The 22,162-nt window shown below is 47.1% G+C and overlaps 1 protein-coding gene and 1 pseudogene across 1 annotated transcript in view; one reads left to right on the top strand and one right to left on the bottom strand.

The window, feature by feature from the left end:
• Positions 1–16,157: 16,157 nt before the first annotated feature.
• LOC129383590 (uncharacterized) overlaps positions 16,158–22,162 on the top strand; it is a 52,584-nt gene continuing 46,579 nt past the window's right edge. The window contains exon 1 of the mRNA XM_055068216.2: positions 16,158–16,353. Coding sequence (XP_054924191.2) covers positions 16,158–16,353 — 196 coding nt within the window. The remainder of the gene's footprint in view (positions 16,354–22,162) is intronic.
• Positions 17,485–17,664, bottom strand: LOC126526753 (U2 spliceosomal RNA; annotated as a pseudogene).

Raw genomic sequence — 22,162 nt, 5'->3', positions numbered from 1 at the left:
ACGTTACTGTTCCAGTATGCTCTACGACAGTGTCAATATTCGTGATAAGAATGTCGAGACGTGTAGACGAGGACAACGTAACACGAGTTGGTGTGCTAATTAGGTTTACAAATCCCGCACAGCTAAGTCTATTAGTAAAATCCAGTGTAGCAGCAGTATTTTCAAGAAAATTTATGTTAGTGTCTCCCCCGCAGACAAGTCGAAATTCGTTAGCAGATACATAGTCCAGTAAATTATCAAAGAAATTTAGAAAGCCAAAAATATTTCCATTTGGCGGGCGATATACGACCGAAATTATATCGGAGTAATGTTTAAGCGTTACAATTTCATAGTCGTTTGTTGTTTTACAAAACTCTGATACTTCTTCACAGTTCCATCCCGACGAGACATAGATTGCTACACCCCCTCCTCGCCTATCAGTTCGATTTAAAACGCAATCAGCATAGCCATCAATGTACAGCAGAGCACTGCTGTCATGATACCATGTTTCGGTTAGCATAATGATATCGAACTTGAAAGAAAACAGATTTAAAAAATTACTTATAATTTCTTGTTTGTTCACTGCAGATCGAGCATTCAAGTGTAGAACGGAAATGCTAGAGTTAGATTGTAATTGTAAACGATGCGGTAAGATGAAATCGTGATATTCCATGGCCATTTTTAGTGAGCGTTCCCAGTCACGTCAGAAACAGCAGACGTAATCCTAGCAAGATCACGTTCTTCCAATATTTGCACAGCATCAGATGTATCACTTTCCCTTGCATAGATTTTCCCGTTGCTGGTCCACACAGATTTCCATTTATGTTCATATTTCCTTTTCACTGCCATGCCAAGCAGCCTCTTTAGCGCTGGGCACAAATGTTCGTTCACATAAACGGGGCATGTAGATTCCAAACGTAGGTCTCTGTTTGTGATTCTTGTCTTTGCTTTTTTCAAGGTGGCGTCACGTTTAGCTCTTGATTTAAACTGAACGACAATGTTTGTTTTATCCGGGTTGCGTGTTGGAACACGGTGACAACACTCAACGTCAGATGAACTGATTGGCTCATGGATTGCAGTGCCTATATCAGACAAAATAGTAGCAAGGTCCTCATTTTCTTTCTTTACAACGCCCTGTATTTCCAGATTAGCGTTTCGTGAGTACTGCTCCGAATGCGTGAGTCGCCTTTGAAGTTCACCTGCTTTTTTTTCAGAGCAGCACATTTAGCGCGCAGTTCGTCATTTTCCTTTGCCTGACTTGAATTCTTTGAGACCTCAGAATCAAGCTTTTGTCTCATTTCCTCGATTGACTTATGCAAAAAGTCAATACTCTTACTCATTTGGCGTTGGTCATTGCGCACCTCCCGGATCTCGTTCCTAAGGTCACGTTCTGATGCATCTTTGAAGGCTTTGAATTCTTGTTTAATTTCTTTGAGCAATTCAGCTCTTATCTCTTCCTTCAGCTTTGCGAGTTCCTTAGCCATATCGGCAATCCTAACATACAGCAATTGATGCGCGAAACAAGCAAATACACACTCAAACTTGGCAGGGGTGACGATACCGTATGAATATAAATGCAAATGTATATGTACAGTGGGCACTAACCTGTAGTAAGAACAAGCAGTAACCTTTAGTTGAGCGCCAAGCAGCGTGGTCACCACTGCCAAGTGAAAGGACGGGTGGCTGGTAGTCTTCTTTTATAGCAAAAGCGGTATCGCAAGATGCCGAGATATTCCCTGGAGCTGATGATAGGCACCACGCCTCCTGGTGGTAGCCAGTCCAAAGGCTACGCCTTCCGTGCTTTCGCTGACCACGGCGATGCACGTGACGAAGACCGCTTCTTTCCAAAACGTCGGAATGCAGCTCCAGCAGAAACGGCGATCTGTAGTAAGAACAAGCAGTAACCTTTAGTTGAGCGCCAAGCAGCGTGGTCACCACTGCCAAGTGGTGACCACGCTATATAAATGCTCGTTTGGCGCTTCTTGTGCATTCATCCAAAGTTGTAGCACGAGGTAAGCAGCAGTCGTTGCCGTACGAAGCTCCACCGGGTGCCATCAGCTGAAAAAAAGTAAATTACAAGCATGTATAATTTTCGTATATTGACCTAACAGGAACATTGCGTGTAGAGGCGAAACGTACGTAAGTGGTGAATGAGCGGAATTATAGATAAATTCACTTTTACATACAATTCGTAGCAAATAGACTCCTGCCAAACAATGCCATAAAATCTGAAGAAAACATCCGATTTTCAAGCATCCCTCCCTTCACGGGCATTATTTCCTGCACTTTAAGAGCACAAATACACGGGTGACTGCGCTTTTCCAAAACAACTTGGCCTCAGTGGACGCGATGGTATGCCAAGTACAGAGAGGTGGCTGCAACACAGGCTCTCAGCCAGACCATGTTACACGATCGCAGAATGCCTTCTAGTCGCACTCAAGATGGATTCCTGGGTGCAAAGCCTGTTTTCAATCGCTCAGTATTTATAAATGTCAAGTTCTTCAGCTCCTCAGTGTTATATATTACGCGTCCTGCCGGCGCAAGCAACACACTCCCGTGTTATCACTCTCGGCAATCGCTCGTCGCGTTTTCGACAAGCGTGATTACCGAAATAAGGTATATGTTGTTGCAGGGCGATAAAAAGCGTCACCAACTTGTCCCACTAAAATTCAGTACACGCAAGACTAAATCACCACGGCCGGCTTGCTTTTTTGCTAACAGCTTCACAACCCCAGGTGCGGCGAGCATGCCTCAAAAGTATCCGAAAAAGTTACGAAATGAATTACATTAATTTTTTGGGTCAGAGAATGCGTCACGAACTTCTCGCACTAAGATTTAGTAGACGCGAAACTGCGGCACACAGCCGAGCTGCTTTTCGCTAACTGCGCCACTACGCCGAGCGCAGCCACTCTGCTTGAAAAGTACCCCAAAAAGTAGCGAAATTAGTTACAATAATGTACGCGGTCAGAGAAAGCGCCAAAACTTGTCCCGGTAAGATTCAGTACACGCGAAACTGCGTCACACGACCGAGGCGCTTTTCGTCGCAAAGCCAGGTGCGGCGAGCGTGCCCAAAAACTACCGAAATAAGTTATAATAATGCTTGGGCTCATAGAAAGTGTCGCAAACATCTCCCAGTACGAGTGATTAACTCAAATTAATCACGCTAGGAAGGCGAAGCTTTTCTTAGATAACTGCGGCACTATATAGGTTCAGTTTTGTTGTGATAAGCCCAAATGTGCTTGAAGTGTGTCAAACAAAGTTTCTCACCTTGCTGCAGTCCAGTAGTGCAGTGGTGCCGTGTCGAAATGCAGACGGAACGCAAGAAAACGTCGGGATCCCGACAAACGGGCTACATCCAAAAGAAACGGGTCGCCGAGCAGGCGAGGTTCACATGCGCAGCCGGCTTCGCTCACTTCGGTGGCATGTCTGGCGAATGACGCATGCATATGGCGCGTCTGGCGTGCCGCTAGCTTGTTGCTAGGCAACGCAAGAAAAACAAGTCGCAAAGTATAAGTTCATTTGCACGAAAAATTTTTCTAGTTTTAGTGGGAAACAATAAAAATATAAAACGTTGTCGGGAAGTTCATTTCACATTCTTTTTTTCTGATGCTCGCGTCAGCTAACGGATGGAGTTGAAACTAGGCGCGACGTGTTTCCTGTTGCCAGTTTTTGCCAAGTGTCCCCTCTTGTTGAATATCTTTCTCTATGCCTCGACGCCGACTGCAGCTGTAGCCGTAGCCGCAGTCTCAACCGGAGCCGAAGTCACACCCGCAAACCCAGTCAAAATCGGCCCAAGCAGAAACCGAAGCCCGCCCATAAGCAGAAGGTGGACTTCAGACAGAGTCAGACAGATGAATCGCAATGTGATCAACGCGATCCGCGCCGTCCTTCGTGGCAACAACTACCTACTACTACAAAGTCTCTCTCCTAAACGACGTTACCACTCCCACCAGATTGGGGAACTCACGTGAGAAGGACACACACCCTGATCTCACTTGGTTAACCAGCCGCTACCACATTCAATGGGAAAATACCCAAGACACTCTGGGGAGCGATCACTCTATTATTGAGATCTGGCTTCCCTTGCCTACACAAAGGCCAAGTCGGACACCCCGCCACTAGAACATCTGTCCCGTTGACTGGAACAAGGCGCGTCAACAACTCAAACTGGATGAGATTGATGACAACACTAACCCCACAGAATGGACAAACAATGTGTTGCAGGTTGTGTCCCAACATCCTTCCCGCATTGCCGCCACGGAAAATCAACCCCACATTGGCACTCACCTCTTAGCCCTCTGGGAACGACCTCGCAGACTGGTGAGCTGGTGGTGCCGGGAAAAGAATAAAAAGACGCGCCACCGACGTATACACACCATAACTCAGGAGAGCCAGGAATACGCTGAACAGCTGGCATCTCAACTGTGGTGGCAAACATGTGACGACCTCAACGGCCAGCTTCATACACCTAAAGTATGCCAAATATTTCTCACTCTCATGGGCCAAGCCAAACCTCGCTACGCGCTCCAACGATATCAAATACAGACCGGGCGCTCCACCGAAGAAATATCCAAGAACTGCGAGATACATTTTATCCGGAGCTCAACCCGCCAGCACTTGCACCCTTTCGGCAATCACCAACCAAGCCAGAAGGGATTGACTCGGTATATGTTATGTGATCAGGACCCGGAGTTGTATTGCGTCGGAGCTGCGTGAGTGCTGACCGCAGCTCCTGGAGTGTAAATGCGGAGTCACCGTGTTGAGACTTCACAGCTGTTTGGCGGTGAACGTCTTGCTGCCTTTCTCACTCCTTTTGGATGGCGGTAGTTACCGGCTTTTCCTGGGGTGTGAAGGCCAGTTTTCTCAGATTTGGTGCCCGCGCGATTAACTCGATATGCGTTCAGTTGTCACCACCTATCCAAAGGTCATGCGCATTGCTATTGCTTCGTTAGTTCAACGTTTTTTGTTTAGACTGTCCCAGGGACCAGGAAAGGGATTCGGTTCTGAGTCAGCTGGTCTGTATGCACGAGACTTGTGGGCATCATTAAGAAGTGTGCAATGGAAGTCGGTGGTAACTCGATTAGGCAGGATACCAGTAAACTATCGCAGGCGACGAAAGATCTGATCAAGAAACGCCAATGTATGAAAGCCTCTAACCCTACAGCTAGAATAGAACTGGCAGAACTTTCGAAGTTAATCAACAAGCGTAAGACAGCTGACATAAGGAAGTATAATATGGATAGAATTGAACATGCTCTCAGGAATGGCGGAAGCCTAAAAACAGTGAAGAAGAAACTAGGAATTGGCAAGAATCAGATGTATGCGTTAAGAGACAAAGCCGGCAATATCATTACTAATATGGATGAGATAGTTCAAGTGGCTGAGGAGTTCTATAGAGATTTATACAGTACCAGTGGCACCCACGACGATAATGGAAGAGAAAATAGTGTAGAGGAATTCGAAGTCCCAAAGGTAACGCCGGAAGAAGTAAAGAAAGCCTTGGGAGAAATGCAAAGGGGGAAGGCAGCTGGGGAGGATCAGGTAACAGCAGATTTGTTGAAGGATGGTGGGCAGATTGTTCTAGAGAAACTGGCCACCCTGTATACGCAATGCCTCATGACGTCGAGCGTACCGGAATCTTGGAAGAACGCTAACATAATCCTAATCCATAAGAAAGGGGACGCCAAAGACTTGAAAAATTATAGACCGATCAGCTTACTGTCCGTTGCCTACAAAATATTTACTAAGGTAATCGCAAATAGAATCAGGAACACCTTAGGCTTCTGTCAAGCAAAGGACCAGGCAGGATTCCGTAAAGGCTACTCAACAATAGATCATATTCACACTATCAATCAGGTGATAGAGAAATGTGCGGAATATAACCAACCCTTATATATAGCTTTCATTGATTATGAGAAAGCGTTTGATTCTGTCGAAACCTCAGCAGTCATGGAGGCATTAAGGAATCAGGGTGTAGACGAGCCGTATGTAAAAATACTGAAAAATATCTATAGCGGCTCCACAGCCACCGTAGTCCTCCATAAAGAAAGCAACAAAATCCCAATAAAGAAAGGCGTCAGGCAGGGAGATACGATCTCTCCAATGCTATTCACAGCGTGTTTACAGGAGGTATTCAGAGACCTGGATTGGGAAGAATTGGGGATAAAAATTAATGGAGAATACCTTAGTAACTTGCGATTCGCTGATGATATTGCCTTGCTTAGTAACTCAGGGGACCAATTGCAATGCATGCTCACTGACCTGGAGAGGCAAAGCAGAAGAGTGGGTCTAAAAATTAATCTGCAGAAAACTAAAGTAATGTTTAACAGTCTCGGAAGGGAACAGCAGTTTACGATAGGTAGCGAGGCACTGGAAGTGGTAAGAGAATACATCTACTTAGGACAGGTAGTGACTGCTGATCCAGATCATGAGAGTGAAATAATCAGAAGAATAAGAATGGGCTGGGGTGCGTTTGGCAGGCATTCGCAGATCATGAACAGCAGGTTGCCATTATCCCTCAAGAGAAAAGTGTATAATAGCTGTGTCTTACCAGTACTCACGTACGGGGCAGAAACCTGGAGGCTTACGAAAAGGGTTCTACTCAAATTGAGGACGACGCAACGAGCTATGGAAAGAAGAATGATAGGTGTAACGTTAAGGGATAAGAAAAGAGCAGATTGGGTGAGGGAACAAACGCGAGTTAATGACATCTTAGTTGAAATCAAGAAAAAGAAATGGGCATGGGCAGGACATGTAATGAGGAGGGAAGATAACCGATGGTCATTAAGGGTTACGGACTGGATCCCAAGGGAAGGGAAGCGTAGCAGAGGGCGGCAGAAAGTTAGGTGGGCGGATGAGATTAGGAAGTTTGCAGGGACGGCATGGCCGCAATTAGTACATGACCGGGGTTGTTGGAGAAGTATGGGAGAGGCCTTTGCCCTGCAGTGGGCGTAACCAGGCTGATGATGATGATGATGATGATGCACGAGAAACGAGTTGCGGCCGGACAAAACGCCAGTTGCGTTTAACTTGTCCCTCTGCTTCCTTATTTCCTCGAGTGACGGCTCGCCGTGACGGTGGCAGATCCTCGGAATCATATACCCGTGATATGAGTTATATAAGGTGGAAAATAAAATAATGCTAAGCAGCGTCCATCATCAAGCCCTGCAATAATCCTTAAGAGGAAGCTTTAGTTCGGGCCCTACTCCGATGCGGCCTATTCAGATACATGTAAAACGCAAAATTGCTTTTTGAGATAACTTCGGGACCGATTTTAATGAAATTTGTCGCATTTGAGAGAGAAAGTTAAATTCTAGTCACTGTTGGAAGCGGCATTTCGATTTATGGCCTGAATACTGTGAAAACGATTTTCGAAAATTCGAAAGTTCGAAGAAGCATAGACGCACGAAGTTTATAAATTAATAGCTCTGCATAAAAAGCAGATACTGCAGTTCTGCAAACGGCATCCATTAGATCATTCAAAGCGGAGAAATTCGACACGTCAATTTATATCTCACGAGAATGTGTTGCGTTTGTATAAGGGTTCAGCAAAAGCTGTATTTCCATATGACAGAATTTTTTAGATTCATGTGTAACATATAGATGTTGTCCCCTTTAGATGTAAAATCAGTGGCAATTCATAGAATTGTGTTATTATTTTTCCTTTCTGAGTTAGATAGTTGTAAACGTGATAGCTTCGTTTTCTGAAAATTTTTGATCTTTTGCCAATTATTAAATAAAATATTGACGATCTAAATCATAAATTGTAAACCAACATCACTATATATTAAGTTCCTCTTTTAAATGCAACGAACCTCGTCAAATTTAGTGCCGTGGTTGCCGAGCAAAACGAGTTCTCCTTTTACATATGTTGAGATAGTAGCACCCGGGCTAAAGCTCCCTCTTAAACCCATAAGCAATATGACTGTCACCCGTTACCTCGTCTGCTTTTCCCCTAATTGTACAGCACTTTTGGTGCAAAATTGGCAACTGGAAACAAGAGTCGCAAGGAGTTGAGAAATTAAGCGATCTACGAAGGGAGAGAGCCAAGGCAGCAGCCAAACAGGAAGAAAAAGCGAATATAACAAATTTAACCGTTGTTTATGAAAATCTTTATGGATCAACACCTTTTTATTTAAAAGGGAAGTTGAGAAAACGTTGGCGGAAGTGTACAACAATTCCGTGTGCCTTGAATGACGCTTATACAGTTATCAGTCGAGCCGCCTAACGTAGACACTTCTCTGCGGTGCTTATGTATAGGTGTTTTTCTAAGCTTCCGCGGTGGGCGCAGTACGTCTGTAACCACAGCGTCCTGCGCTCTACACAGTTATGCGGGACTGGCGGCCACGCATCGTTACGCAACTTCCCAAATAACAATACGAGTCGGTTGTGGAGCTTAACTTGGTAGAGCAGTAAACGGGGGATCCAAAAGAACTGCGATTGTTCCGCAAATGTATATTCCTCTATAACTCTTCTGGAGCTAAGTAAAAAAAAAACGCTGCTATAGTCGGATACAACTCGTCTACAGTGAAACCCTGCACACGCCCTCATAAGCGCCAGCCACTGATCCTCCACAAGTGCTGCAAATAATTCGTACTTCAAACTTTTCCTGTTACCCTGATCAGGCGGTAACCACAAAAATAAAATTATTAGCGCGTAAATTTATACGTTTCACTCGCCTATTATAGTGGAAAATGGATAATTCTTTATTGAACTGAAATAAAATGCTTGTTTCGCTGCAACTATGCAGTATATTGTAAAGTTACACTTCATTTGGCAGTGAAGTTTCATCAGTAAAACGGGCTCAGCAGTGAAATGAACTGTACTGCAGACTTTTGAAGATTTAAGTAATTAATTATGGAGTTTTACGTGCCGAAACCTTGAGGCATGCCGTAGTGGGGGACTCCGGACCACCTGGGGTTCTTTAACGTGCACCTAAATCTAAGTACATAGGTGTTTCCGCATTTCGCCCTCATCGAAAATGCGGCCGCCGTGGCCGCGGATCGGGATTCGATCTCGCGATCTCGTGTTTCGCAGCCCAACATCATAGCCACTAAGCAACCATGGCAGGTAGACTATTGAAGAGTGGAATGCTCAGACTCCATACACTTTGTCTATGCCTGTTGCACACCTCATTACTTCCGTCGATGAAAAGACTCTTCAAGAACAGCAGACGTTCCGGAGGTATGAAGTACGACGCCATTTTGAAAGGACCGCATGACGACGATTTTGTTTGCTTCTGTGATTGGCAGGCGGAGTGACACAACCCCGCTTGGGCCGTGTGCCTTGGTTGTCAACTGCCGTTTTTTTTTTTAAGTTGTATGCTACCATAGAAATCTCTATTTTACAGTTTCGCGTTTTTAATTGTTCTTGGCAGCGTTCTTCCTGCGCTTCTTTCCTGCGCGAGTCCATTTGATGTGGTTCCCCTTGTTCTCCTAGTAAAGGAGAGGTGTATCTCACAGGCGTACCTGTCAGATACACCTTATTTCATTTCTCTTTTGCGGGTTTACGCGTCTTTATGGCGAATGGCGGGCGTTATTAACATTTGTACTAGTTAAGGTGCTTCCCCCCCTCATGCTATTTGCATAGAAAAGTTACCTTGGGTGCCCCCCCCCCCCCAAAAAAAAAAATCCTGAGTACGTGCCTGCCCTGACGAGACTAGAATGGCACCTTGAGAGCCACGGACATCTCCCAGATACACTTATCGGCTTCTGCAGACAGGTATGCGCCCAAGACGTGGCCCTGAAAATTAACACAAATGTCTACGATCACGATCAATGTCCATTGCAAGCCCACCGAGAGTCTCAGCATCTCCGTCTGAGCACCTCGTCCCAGGGACGCGCCATCCTGCGAATGTTGGGAAACGACACCTCACCACTGCCATCTCTTTCGATCGACCGTCCACCATGGATAACCATCCCTCGAATCGAAGTCCGACCAATACCCCGGAATATGCACCCCGAACGCAACGCAGGCAGACGACTAGGCGCGAGCAATCCAACTGACCTAGCGCATGACGCCTACTACGTTGACGCCACCTTCTCGCCGACCGCATCCAAGACGGCAGTCATCGGCCCTCAGGGTGACATCATTCGTTGGCATGGCGGAGTACCGTCTCTAATCGACGCCGAGATCCTTGCCATATCGGAAGCCATTACTATTCCCTCTCACTCCACACCAACCATTACCGTTCCCTCAGACAGCCAGGAAGCCCTTCGTTCTTTCGCAAACAACCTACTTCCTATTAGGGCATCCCTCGCGCTATACACATGCGACAGCATCCCTCACTTCACGTCCTCTTGGAGTGGGTACCGGGCCATCAGGGGATACAGGGAAATGAGCGTGCTCACCCATTCGCTCGCGAGCCTAAAATACCGAGCGCTCCTATTCCATGGCCTGACACCTACGGCGCCAGAATGCACCGCGCTGAACACCGCAAGCGAAGCCGCGCTAGGCTCCGCGAACTGCGCTCGTCTGCATGTACCCGCCCGCGATCCCTCCTTCACCCGCCATGATGCCTCCCTAATGCGTCGGGCTCAAACTCGAACACTGGCGAATGACGCCATGCAATACATTATTGAACAACGCCGCGGCCACCCGGCATGCCCTGTGTGCGGCGGCTATCCCGACGTTCGCCACACGTACTGGACCGGCCCCCGTGCGCGGTCTTCGCCTTGTTATCTCCCACCTATTCCCTGAGGCCATCTATTCATTGCTATTGGGAGAGCTGGACCACTCCGCCTGAAACCCACCGAGCCGCTTTTTGGTCGCTCCTTGTACACCACATAAGGCACGTCCAGGGCGCCACCACACCCCCCGCTCCAGGTGCTACTACATAATCACACGGCACCGAAGTGGCGGACAGCACGGACGAAGAGCCGTTTCAAATAAAGTTTTATTCATTCATTCAGTCTCACTTTTGAACAGAAATATAAACTAGCCCTTGATAATGAGAATGCGGGTGTCCGTCTTGTTTACCACGGCTCTACACGCTGTACCAGTTTTACTTTGCCCTTTCACTTCGAATTGGGGGTAAGCGGAAGGGGGGGCAGAATGCCATTATCAGGCTTTCTAACGGCTTTATGGACTTCAGGCGCCGTATTCCCGGCTTTCAAAAATGGGGGCAGGGCAAATGGCCTACTATGCGTCCACCCCTCCACGCACATATTTTGAATGGTTGTCTATTCTGCCCCGAACGAAGGGCTTCACCCTACGAGGAAGTCACTGAATCTCAATGCAAATTAATGTTCTCTCTCTCTCTCTCACCCTCCCCGGTGGATACGCCTATGAGACCAGACTTGAGCAACCTTGCAGAATTACAACCAAATTTCAACAGACTGTTTATTTCGAACAGTTCCAATAAGAATTGAAGTGACCTGTACACAAATTAATGGTACGCTTGAAACCTTGCTCGTATATAATGCTTTCGGACACTTGCTGAGGAATTTTGAAAAAAAGGCAATAATTGAACAACACAAATTTTACATTGCGAGAACATTGGTCACAATGCTCCCCTAATTTTCACTATATATGTGATGCTGGTGGCGCTTATAGTTAGTTCTCCAGGGAGAAAGGGATAAATCAGGCGTTGTTTTAAAACGCCGCTATAAGGCTCCGTAGTTTGCATACGTATAGTTTATTGCTAAGGCTGTAATTGGTCTGCACACTTTGAACGTTGTCTGAAATGTTTCAAATCAGGAGCAGCTTATGGTTATAGTTACTCATAACCTGCCCCTGATTTGAAACAAATGTAAAAAAGGTGCCTTCCTTTAGTTCACCGAGGACACCGGGGAAACGCACTACGAACTTCGTATAACGAATAAAAAGGGAGGAAGAGGAGCGTTCAGCCATTATATACAACACTTGCAATCAAGCCTGTAACGTGAAACGTTTGTCACGTATTTAATTCACATGACCCCCATTTCCACCAAAAGTAAACTTGGTCAACGTAACAAACAAGCGCAGTTGATATCGGTAGTATGAATTTTTTTTAAAGGAAGTAATAAATGCACACACATTTCGAGACGTTGTTAAGCTTAGTTGATGACAACTGCATGGAATCTTATAACGACTGCGTAATGACTTTTTTCAAAGGCAGTATTAAATGCACACGAATTCCTCTTCGCACAGAGGTTTGCCGTAACTTCTCTCCCATTTTCGCAAGTTGTTTTCGTGATGGCAGTTGTAGCTGTGTCAGGGAAGCGGGCTAAAATATGCATGCTTGTAAAACATTGAAAACGATCCAGAGCTTGCATATGTAACTTATTGCAATTGCCACTCACCCACTTCGAATAATGCCTGCGTACTCCTCATTACCTGGTCCTTGCTTTCACAAATCATAAACAAATTGCTTCGTTTATTTCACCGGGCAAACGTCGTATAACGCATGGAATCACAAACAAACAGCCCAAGGATTATTGAACGCGCCTAGTCAGGTCAGCATCGTTGCAACTCTACGACGCATGGCGTTTCACATGCACCGTATTTATGTGAAATATAAACATTGTGTGACGTAGGGTCTTTTCGGGACATTGAGAAATATAGATCGTAACACCAGCATGATGCTTTTCAACACTTCCTCAACATGTTTTGTTTTGCAGAAGCTGTTCTTTAACATACACATTTATCTTCAGATACATATTTGCCATTGTGAGCTGGTCATTTTTGCTAAATTCGGTCTTGGTGGCAAGTGTACTTATGCCAGGATTCGTTCTAAACCTTGCGCTACTCGTAAAATTCAATTTACGCTCTCGAGCGCTTGAATGCGTAGTTTATTGCCAACACATAATCTGTGACGTGCCCCTTACTTTCGCTAAGTATTACAAACACTGTGTAACGTAGGGTTTTCTCAGGACCCTATGGAACATGGGGTAAAATGGCCGTATAACGCTTTCGAGCACTTGGTGTAGAAATTGTCTACAAAGGCTGTATCAACGCGACAGCGTCAAGGACCCCGTTTAGCAGAAGATACGGCGCCGGCGTCACCTTGAGCCACAATTCCCGTTTATATTTAGGTGTAGGTATATGCCACGCCTTGCTGTATGACAGGCGGTATATACGGGTTGTGTTGCCCCAACATTACACGACTAAAGTTTCCCGTGCCTCGTATTACATTCTTGACAAAGCTATTCTTCGGAATTTCGAGGATGACAGCCCACGAAGAAATGTCACGAAACGAAACACCGGCAGCGCATGCCTTCTATGCTGAATCTTCTCAGACTGAAAGATTAAAAGTGCGAAACATTGACGGAAACCTGAAAATGATGCAATCTCTTTGGCGTGGCTGTGCGCTACCTCCGGGATCGGCCCACGCAAGAGGTCGCGCTTCTACCAGAAAGCCCGCTTTCGTGCACAGCGTTCGCCGCCAGCGTTTCCCGGTAAACATTACGGTTGCATAAGCTGCAGTTGCCGGGAAGCGTGAGAATAAGTTGGGGGATCTTCGAATGCCATCGCGTTCCACTCTGAAAGGCGAAGCTTGAGCATCCTCCAAAATTTTTAAATGATCCATACGCATTTCGCTTCGCACAGAAATCTGACACAGCGTTACCTGCCTGTTTTCTAAATTTGAATTTGTAGCATCTGCAGTCACGCCAGGGCAGCGGGTGAAATTTCACTCCACTCGTAAAGCACTCGCGTAACGCTTTGTAGCACTTTAACACGTTATTTATTGCAAAATTCACAATAATCCCTCAAACATTAAGGGCTTTGCCTATCTAATACCCATAATATGCCCCTTATTTTTGCCAAATATGAACAATGTGCCTTGTTTCGTTTATCGAGGACACCGGAGAAGCCAACTATGAACCTCGTATTACGTATGAAAATAGAGAATAAGCGACACTTCAGTAATTTTATTCAATGATCTTAAGGTTAATATGTTCCAATTTCGTGACTCGTTGCAACATATATGTGTGTCATTTTTCTTAAATATCAATTCGGCATAAAGCAGGGTTCTCTCGGGAGATTGCGAAACGTATAGTTGATGAAAGTTGTGTGATATTTTCTAACACTTCCTTAAGAAATATTTTGCAAGCTGTATTTGATGTACACGCATTTAATTGTCCGCGCATTTTTGCCGTACTAATAAGCTCCATTTTCTTAAGTAGAAATCTTGGTGGCCTTCGCAGTTGTGCCAAGGCTGAATGACAGTTTTGCGCCTCTCAACCTATGCCCTTAGGAGTGCATGAATACGTATTATATCGCATATGTAGTTAGCAGAAACACATGGAATTTCGCCAACGCATAACCCATAGCTTGCCCCTTATTTATGAGAAATATGAACTTCTTGTGAACTAGTGTTCTTTCAGGACACTGCGAAACTTATCGTAGAGGGGCCATTTAACGCTTCCATGTACTTGTTAATGGAATTTTTCCCGATGGTTGTTTTCCATCCTCTTGAATTTAACATGGCGCACGAATTCGCCATAGCGTTCTCCGCGTGTTCATTAAATTTGATCTTGGTCGTTTTCATAGTTAGGCCATGGCAGCAGGCTAAATATTGCGCACCTTGTAAAACACACTCATAACGCTCCTGAGATCTAGAATATGTACTTCATTGGGAAGACCATAATAAATCCACGCACTTTAAACTTCTTCTACAAAGTACTCATAGCGTGCACCTTATTTTTGCCAAATATGAGTAAGCTGCTTGTTCAGTTCACTGACGACAGCGGTGAAGCCAACTACGAACGTCTGATGGCGCATGAAATTAGGGAAGAAACGAGGATGTTGCTACGTTTGCGTTTGGCTTAAAAACGTGAAAGTCTTGCCACTAAGTAAATGTAATATCTCCGTTATGTTTGCTGAGCTTGAAATTGGTGTCTTGCACAGTTGTTTTACGACCCTGAAACGTTGGGGCAAAGGGCAGCACGACACCCTGGCACGCTTCATTAAGTAACTTTCTACAAAGGCGGTAACTAACGTAGACTAAAATTTATCGCACGTCACTCACAACAGGCTTCATGCTGCAACCAGATATAAATATCGTGTCTCGCGTAGTTCACCTAGGAGACCTGGGAAAAGCATCTACCTGCCTTGTATACTGCATGAAAATTTGGTGAAGACGAATACTCAGTTATTATTTTACCAAGCATACAATTACCATACAGACCACAAACTTTCAGTAAATGTAATCCATATATAGAGCGGCCTCTATTTTCTCATATTACGAGCTATCTGGAGTTTTTGTTCCTACCAGGAAAGCGGAGTACTTTTGAAGAGTTTCATCTAACGCTTCTAAATGTACCGAACTCAACGGTTTAACAATTTTCATTTATCCCCTAAATGAAACACACACTTGAAATTTCCATGCGTATTTCACCTATTATTGACATTTGCGTGAAATACAAACTTTGTGAGTAGTATAGTTGTCTCATAAAACTGTGAAAAGTGGCCTACAACGTCTTTGAACACTTCCAGTCGCACAAGCAGCTTCGTTGTAAAATAAGCGTTTATTTGCGAACGGTTGCCTCTTCGTAACCGGCAACGGCCATGAATGATCAACGAGCTAGGCCCTAGACCTACTGGTTTCATCGGAGGCTGCCAGCGCAGTAGAGAGAACGGCGCGCCATTTTTGATTTATCCGTATTTACCGTGTTCAAAGAAGGTCCCTCGTAATAGGATAAACACCTCGGCAAGATTCTCCTTTAGTGCGAGAAAAATCAGTACGACGAAAAAAAAAAAAAGAACCCCGCCCGGCTCGGTCAGTAGTGAGACGGAAACAGTTACGTAACTCATGGGCGTCCTTGTTGTGATCGATCAACTTGCATCGTCATCCGGTTGCATGGACAGAGCGAATAAGAAGCACTCGCTTATTAAATGACTCCTAGTTCCAGTCGTCGCCGTCCGAGTGTAGCTTCGTGGGTGCCCCGAGTGTACATGGTGCTGAAGCAGAAACGCGTGACAACCTAAGAATCCAGCGCGAATTACGTCCACGGAACCGCAGTGATCCTGCAGTTTGTACCCCGACGCCCCAAAACACAGCTCCCGAGAGACTGCAATGTAGAAAGTAGTTAATCTCGGCAGGGACGCCACAAGATATTGAGGGTACCGTGTCGGCTGGTACACTTACGAAAATTCTCTCCGACATCGGTGTGGTTGCCAGGGCGCTCTCAGATTGTCGCAGGGGATCCCACGAGGGGGCTTCGTGCCGTGCGGAAGAAAAAGAAGCGATGGCAGCCATGGCGAGGCGATTCGCAGCGGCGACCTTTTCTCGCACCTCGCTGTCCGAGGCGACCGACGACATCATGTCCTCGTGGCTGCGACACTTTTCGGGCCGTCGCTCATCGTCGCCGCCCAGCAGCAGCGGCGCCTGGAACAGTGCGGTCGCTTCCACGCACGGCCACCGGCACCGCTCGTCTGCTGACGGCCGGCACGGTAAGGAAGAGAACTGAGAAATCCGTATGCAAGGTTGGCCGAGTCGGTAAGGTTCCACAGTGCATTGCAAACATCACTTACAGGGCGCGTACACAGACAGGGACCAAAAGAACGACGAAGACAGCGCTTGTCTTCGTCGTTATTTTGGCCCCTGTCTGTGTACGCGCTCTAAGTGACGTTTGCAGTGGAATGCCAACTAGCCCGTACCCAAGCCCTTCCATAGTGCAGTAGGAGAGCGCAATCAACGCATACGAAGCCGAATAAAATCTGAGGACACCTAAGCACTTACGAGCTGTGAATGCGAAAGCATTATTGCCCAATTGAATGCCGCTGAGCGGTCCTTATGATGAACTCCTCGCCGCCAAGCGAGCGCGTTGAGACGCTTGGCGCGTTTTGATTTGCCTTACCGAGACTCCGCCAAGGCGCGCTCTCATCGTGGCGTCGCAGCCAATGGGAATTTAGGTGCCGTTTCCCTGCTACAGACGTCGGACGCCGGCTTTTTCGCTCAATAAGCCATTTGATGCTTTCGCATAAAAAAAAGAAGGAATACACTAGCGCTTACTCGCAAGTAACATTTTATTGAAGGAATAACACGTACGTAAAGGCAACAGAACTGCGCAATCGCCAACATTAACAAAGACCGCTCTTTACATGTGGATATTCAAAAATAATCAAGCTCAATGAAAATGAAACAGGACGTATGGCACAGCCGTCAGAAAGTTGAAAGTGATGACCAAGTCACAAATGCAAGCCTCATCCCGTCTCTAGAAAATTTCTCTATACGCGATAAAGGTACACAAGCCACACTAATGCACGTATCGCCGGCATCCAAAATGAAATATAGATGCCACTATTTCGCGTGCCAAATTATTCTTATGCCGAAACAAAACAATCGTTTGATGAAACAAAGGCAAACGATTGCACGACTTGCAATGTGCGGCCAAATGCGAGTCATAATTTGTGCCTAAATAATTCTTATGATCCCTAAGTCGTACATTCAAACATTGCACCGTCTGGCCAATGCATAGCCGCCCGCATCTTGTGGGAATTTGGTATACTTGGCATACGAAATAACGGAAGCTTTTACAGCTTTATGGCTAGGGTTCCGTGCACTTTTGTTCTGGTGTGCGAAAACCGTGGGCCGATCCCGGAGATAGTACAATACCGGGTGTACCCGCGGTGGAGCTGAAACAGGCTTCAAGCACTCCTCCCACTTGCAGAAGAAAGTTTAGTATCTTGGGTCCAAATAGAACCCGTATCAGATATTAAGCTGATAAGAACAGACACCACACGTTGACCCGCGTCGGCCATGTCTACGTTCGCACCGCCCTCTCTTTGTCAGCATTCCAAGCACTTGTACTTCTTTGGCAGTGAACTGGCGCCTCCGGGCCTCTGGCCACGCTTTGCTGTCTCGCCTGATGACGTAGACACGAGTGATTCAACTTCGGACCATGAAGAATCCACAGTGCTATTCAGGGGCTTTACACAACGCCGACTGCGGCGCTATCTAGTGAATCGCTGGTCAGGCAGAGCCCAATCACGTGCACTGCCTCGAAGATATTCAGCACTGTCGCCTGTTGCAACTGTGGCGGAATGCAAAGGTTGGCGCAGTGGTTAGCGCGTTTGTCAACGAAGTGGTAGCAGTGCAGGTGGGAGAAATGATCGAATGCTCACTGTGGCCACCTTTTTATTTGTTAGGTCGGTTCATTTTGCGTTACGCTCTTGTGCCGAAGTGTGCTGCCATATTCCATTATGACTATCCAACCAGCCCACCCGTACACATTTTTATAATTGCTAGTAAGTACAGCGGGGCGTGGCGTTTCTTGCGGCGCTCGACGTTTCCGCGCAGGTGCGTGCAAGAGTGGGTGCGAGAGAGAAAATCTCGCGGCCATTGCTCCTTGAATATGTGACTCTGTCTACGGAGGAGGATTCATAGCGCGCGTTGTATGCGTTTGTACCCTGGACATGTCGGCATTGCGGAGTGCGGTCGAGTTTTTTTACGCTCCGCCGCTGTGTGCCCGCGCGGTGAGACAGGGGCACGGGCGCGCCCCATTTGGTGATCGCTGTGTATGAAGGGGGCAAGGTTCTGACTGCTGTTGTATTGCAAGTCGCGGCGATAGTTGGATTCTTTACAAGCACTGCTCCAGGAGGGCACATGTGAACGGCAAACCGAGGCCTCAGGTGAGCACCTGAGGTATATAATAAAGCAGGCGGCGCAGTATCTCCAGGGCACCCAACGGGTAGCGGGGGGATAAAAGCTGGAAGCAAGGCGGCCCGTGGGTTGGGGCTCGCTGAGGCTCAATCCACGGGCCAGTCCGGCTTCTAGCTTTGGTGTCCCCGTTGCCGCTTTGGTGTCCTGGAGGCGCCGCCAATAATGCGAAATAATGAGACGTTGTTTCAATTAGTAAAAACGCGATTGAATAAAGATAATTACGCCCAGCCGCCAACTTGTGACGCTAAGTTCAGCACTACTGCGCCCCGTGACTACTGCCGGCACGCCTAGGGCCAAACGCATACAACCCGCGCTAAGAAACGCCTCCGTAGTGCCTAAACAGAGTCATATATTCAAGGAGCAAAAGTCCGCACATATCCTTTCTCGCACCCGCTCTTACTCGCGCATGCGCGCAGACGTCCGGCGTCTCCGCAAGTACCATGCCACGCTGTACCCACTAGCAATTGTACATAGCCACCCGTACGTCTTAAGTCATTTGTGTGGCGTTATTCTGCCAAGGCTCTCTGCCACGGCTTTCTGATGACGGCGGGGTCGCACAATGAGCCAAGTATTGCTCTCGCATTAAAGAGTAGCTATGAATGAATACACATTGGAAGCATAACACCAAAAGCACGCATAAGCTTCCCCCTTAAGAGTGGAACGTGGTAGCATTCAAAGATTGCATTCCGACAATATGCACGAAGCCTTGAAATGCATAATCGAATAATAAAAAGAGTAACGAATTAAATTTTCACTAATTACTTTATGGCACGTATTGCAATTTACAGGCTCTAGCCGGTGAGACTACAAGGCGTATCCGCTTGAAAATAATTGTGTGGATATGCGATATGCACCGTAAGACTTGCGGTAAAAATGCACTCTCATTCCGCTTAATTTCTTAATAAAACCTCGTTCTTCAGCATTGAAGCACAAAAATTCACCGACGATACTCCCTAATGCGAAATTTGAGCGCAGCTTCATAGTGTTTTCATTTCGCGTGTCAATATTTTGTATTATGATTATATAGGCACACTGTCTTAATTAGGAATAGAGCGCTATGACCAGCGTTCTCTTCCTACCTGGCGCAGGCAATCTGTCTCGTGCGGCACATTGCAAACGGAACGAAGGCTGGCGCGACTGCCTCGCTAATCGGGATATCGAGAGAGGCAGAGCGAGGTTGACGCTTGAGCGCGATTCCCAGCAGCCACCATGCGGCTCATGCAGCGTTTTAACGCGACAGCGTTAAGGAGCTCCTGTCGCAGAAAAGCCGGTGGCGTCGGCGGCATTGGCCGTGAGCAAAAAATCCCGGAAGGAAATTCATAAATAAAAACAACTTGTAAGATGGGCTGGGTGGGAATCGAACCAGGGTCTCCGGAGTGTGAGACAGAGACGCTATACCACTCAGCCATGAATTCCATGGTTCAAATCAGGACAAAAGCGCCTCTAGTGAATGCGGTGTTGCCTTAGAAACGTGCCGTAGAAAGTTATACTGCGGTGTATATCGGTAATTATGAGCATGTAAATAACAGAAGTCGCAGTTAAACGGGTAGCGAAGTACGTTTGCGCTACATTTTTTCTGCGCTTGGCGCACACGCAGAGCCATCTTGCGGCAAACACAGAAGACCCCCTCCTCGCAATGTACGGCGCTGCCCCCCGACAGGTGGCGCGCCACTCACCCGTTTCTCCCCTTCGTTTTGTCAAGAGCATGCCGAGCGAATGAGTGGGCGGTGCGAACGCGGTTCGATAACGCTATCGCGTTCCACTCTTGAAGGCGAAGCTTAAGCGTCCTCCATTTTTCTCTCATGCTTTCCTTCCACCAATGACAAGGCCGGCCCTTCGTCGCGGGGAAATCGTGCCACCAGTGTCGGCGGCGCCAACACCCAAGGGAGCGTCAGTTCGAGCCTTATTAAGCCTGTTTCACGTGATGCGATTGTGATCGCACCGGAAGTGCGATCGCATGCGACGAAAGCTGAGTCGCAGTGCCGACCTCGCCTGTTTCTGCTGTGACCAACCGGTTGGTCGTAGTGTCGCAACGTTGCAGCGAGCACTGCGATTTTCTGTCGAAATTGCGCCAAGAGCTATTTTGCGGTTTGTTTTCGGAAATGTCGTCTCGCTCACCAAGTGCGAGCACAGAGACGCGGACGAATTCGCTACGTACGCGAAAGGAGAATAAATACTTGTACAGCATATACCATTCTTCGATTTCTATGCGTTCGTTGACACGCTACGTAGCAAATGAAGTGCATTTTTACGTTTGCATTGTATATCTTTGCTAGTTGTCAATACTACGGGGTGTTCGATCCCCACGAGACGACATGGCCATTTGGGGTCGTCACGATTTTCGTTTGTTGAGTCGCATACAAAAGAATCTCAGTGCCCTTCCACTCTGTGAAGAAGGATGACCAGCGAAGCTATGTGGACCTCTTAATGGCGAACTGCACCACTGCCGCGGGTCGGCCTGGCATTGCACTATCTTCGGGATCAGCCCACGTATGGGGAGTGCTTAACGCCTGCTTCACCTCCGCGGGTCAGACCGGTATTGCACTATCTTCGGGATCCCACCACGTATGGGGAGCATAGGTCGGTGCACTCTCTCACACTCACTCGCACTCATTTAAAAGGCTTGAGTGCGAGTGAGGGCCCGTGAGTGGGAGTGGAGGTGAGTGCGAGCAAGTGCCAGTGAGTGAGTGGTGGTGAGCGTGAATGTGACTGAGTCCTGTGAGTGTGAGTGTCAGTGAGTGGGAGCGTAGGTGAGTGTGAGTGCGAGCGAGTACCAGTGAGTCTGAGTGGAGGTGAGTGCGAGCCAGTGAGTGTGAGTGAGGTGGGTGTGCACGTGACTGAGTACTGTGAGTGTGAACGTGGTGAGTGCTTGTGAGTGGAGCTGAGCGTGAACGTGATTGAGTGAGTGCAGGTGAGTATGAACGTGAGTGAGTGCTTGTGAGTGTGAGTGGAAATGAGTGAACGTGGGGTTGGCGAGTGAGTGGAGGTGAGTGCAAACGTGTGTCAGTGCAGGTGAGTGTGAACGTGGGTGAGTGGATTATTGAGTGCGGGTAAGTGTGAATGTGAACGTTTGTGAGCTAAGGTGACTCTGAATATGATTATTACTGACGGCATGAAAGTGAGTAAGTGCTCGTGAGTCTTAGTAGACGTGAATAAGAAGGTGAGTGAGTGAGCGTGAGTAGACGTGAGTAAGAAGGTGAGTGAGTGAGCGTCAGTAGACGTGAGCATTAACGTGGGTGAGTATATCACAACTAGCACAACAACAGGAGACGTTTAAAATGGAGCCCTGGACTGAGGGCCCCACTCATCGAGGAAATTTTCTACTCGCTTTATGAAATAAATGTTTATTCTCTCTCTCTCCCTTCAAGAGTGGGACACAAGAGTGTAAACGTGCTACGTTAGCGTCGGAATTCATGGGAGGCGGTTGTTGGCGGGACCTTATCGAAGAGGAAGTGGACGCAGCATCGAAGGCACGTGCACGTGCCTCGTCGGAACTACTTCACATAAAACCCAGTTTAAGAGCTTGCGTACCAACGACCGACAGTGGCTCAATGGGTTAACGTGCTGGTCTCGCAACCCAAAGTTTCTGGTGTCGAT

This window comes from Dermacentor andersoni, chromosome 8, assembly GCF_023375885.2.
Source record: "Dermacentor andersoni chromosome 8, qqDerAnde1_hic_scaffold, whole genome shotgun sequence".
In the NCBI taxonomy this organism is placed as follows: Eukaryota; Metazoa; Arthropoda; class Arachnida; order Ixodida; family Ixodidae; genus Dermacentor; species Dermacentor andersoni.
The sequence above is the reverse complement of the archived record's forward strand: the minus strand, read 5'-3'. Positions and strand labels throughout refer to the sequence as shown.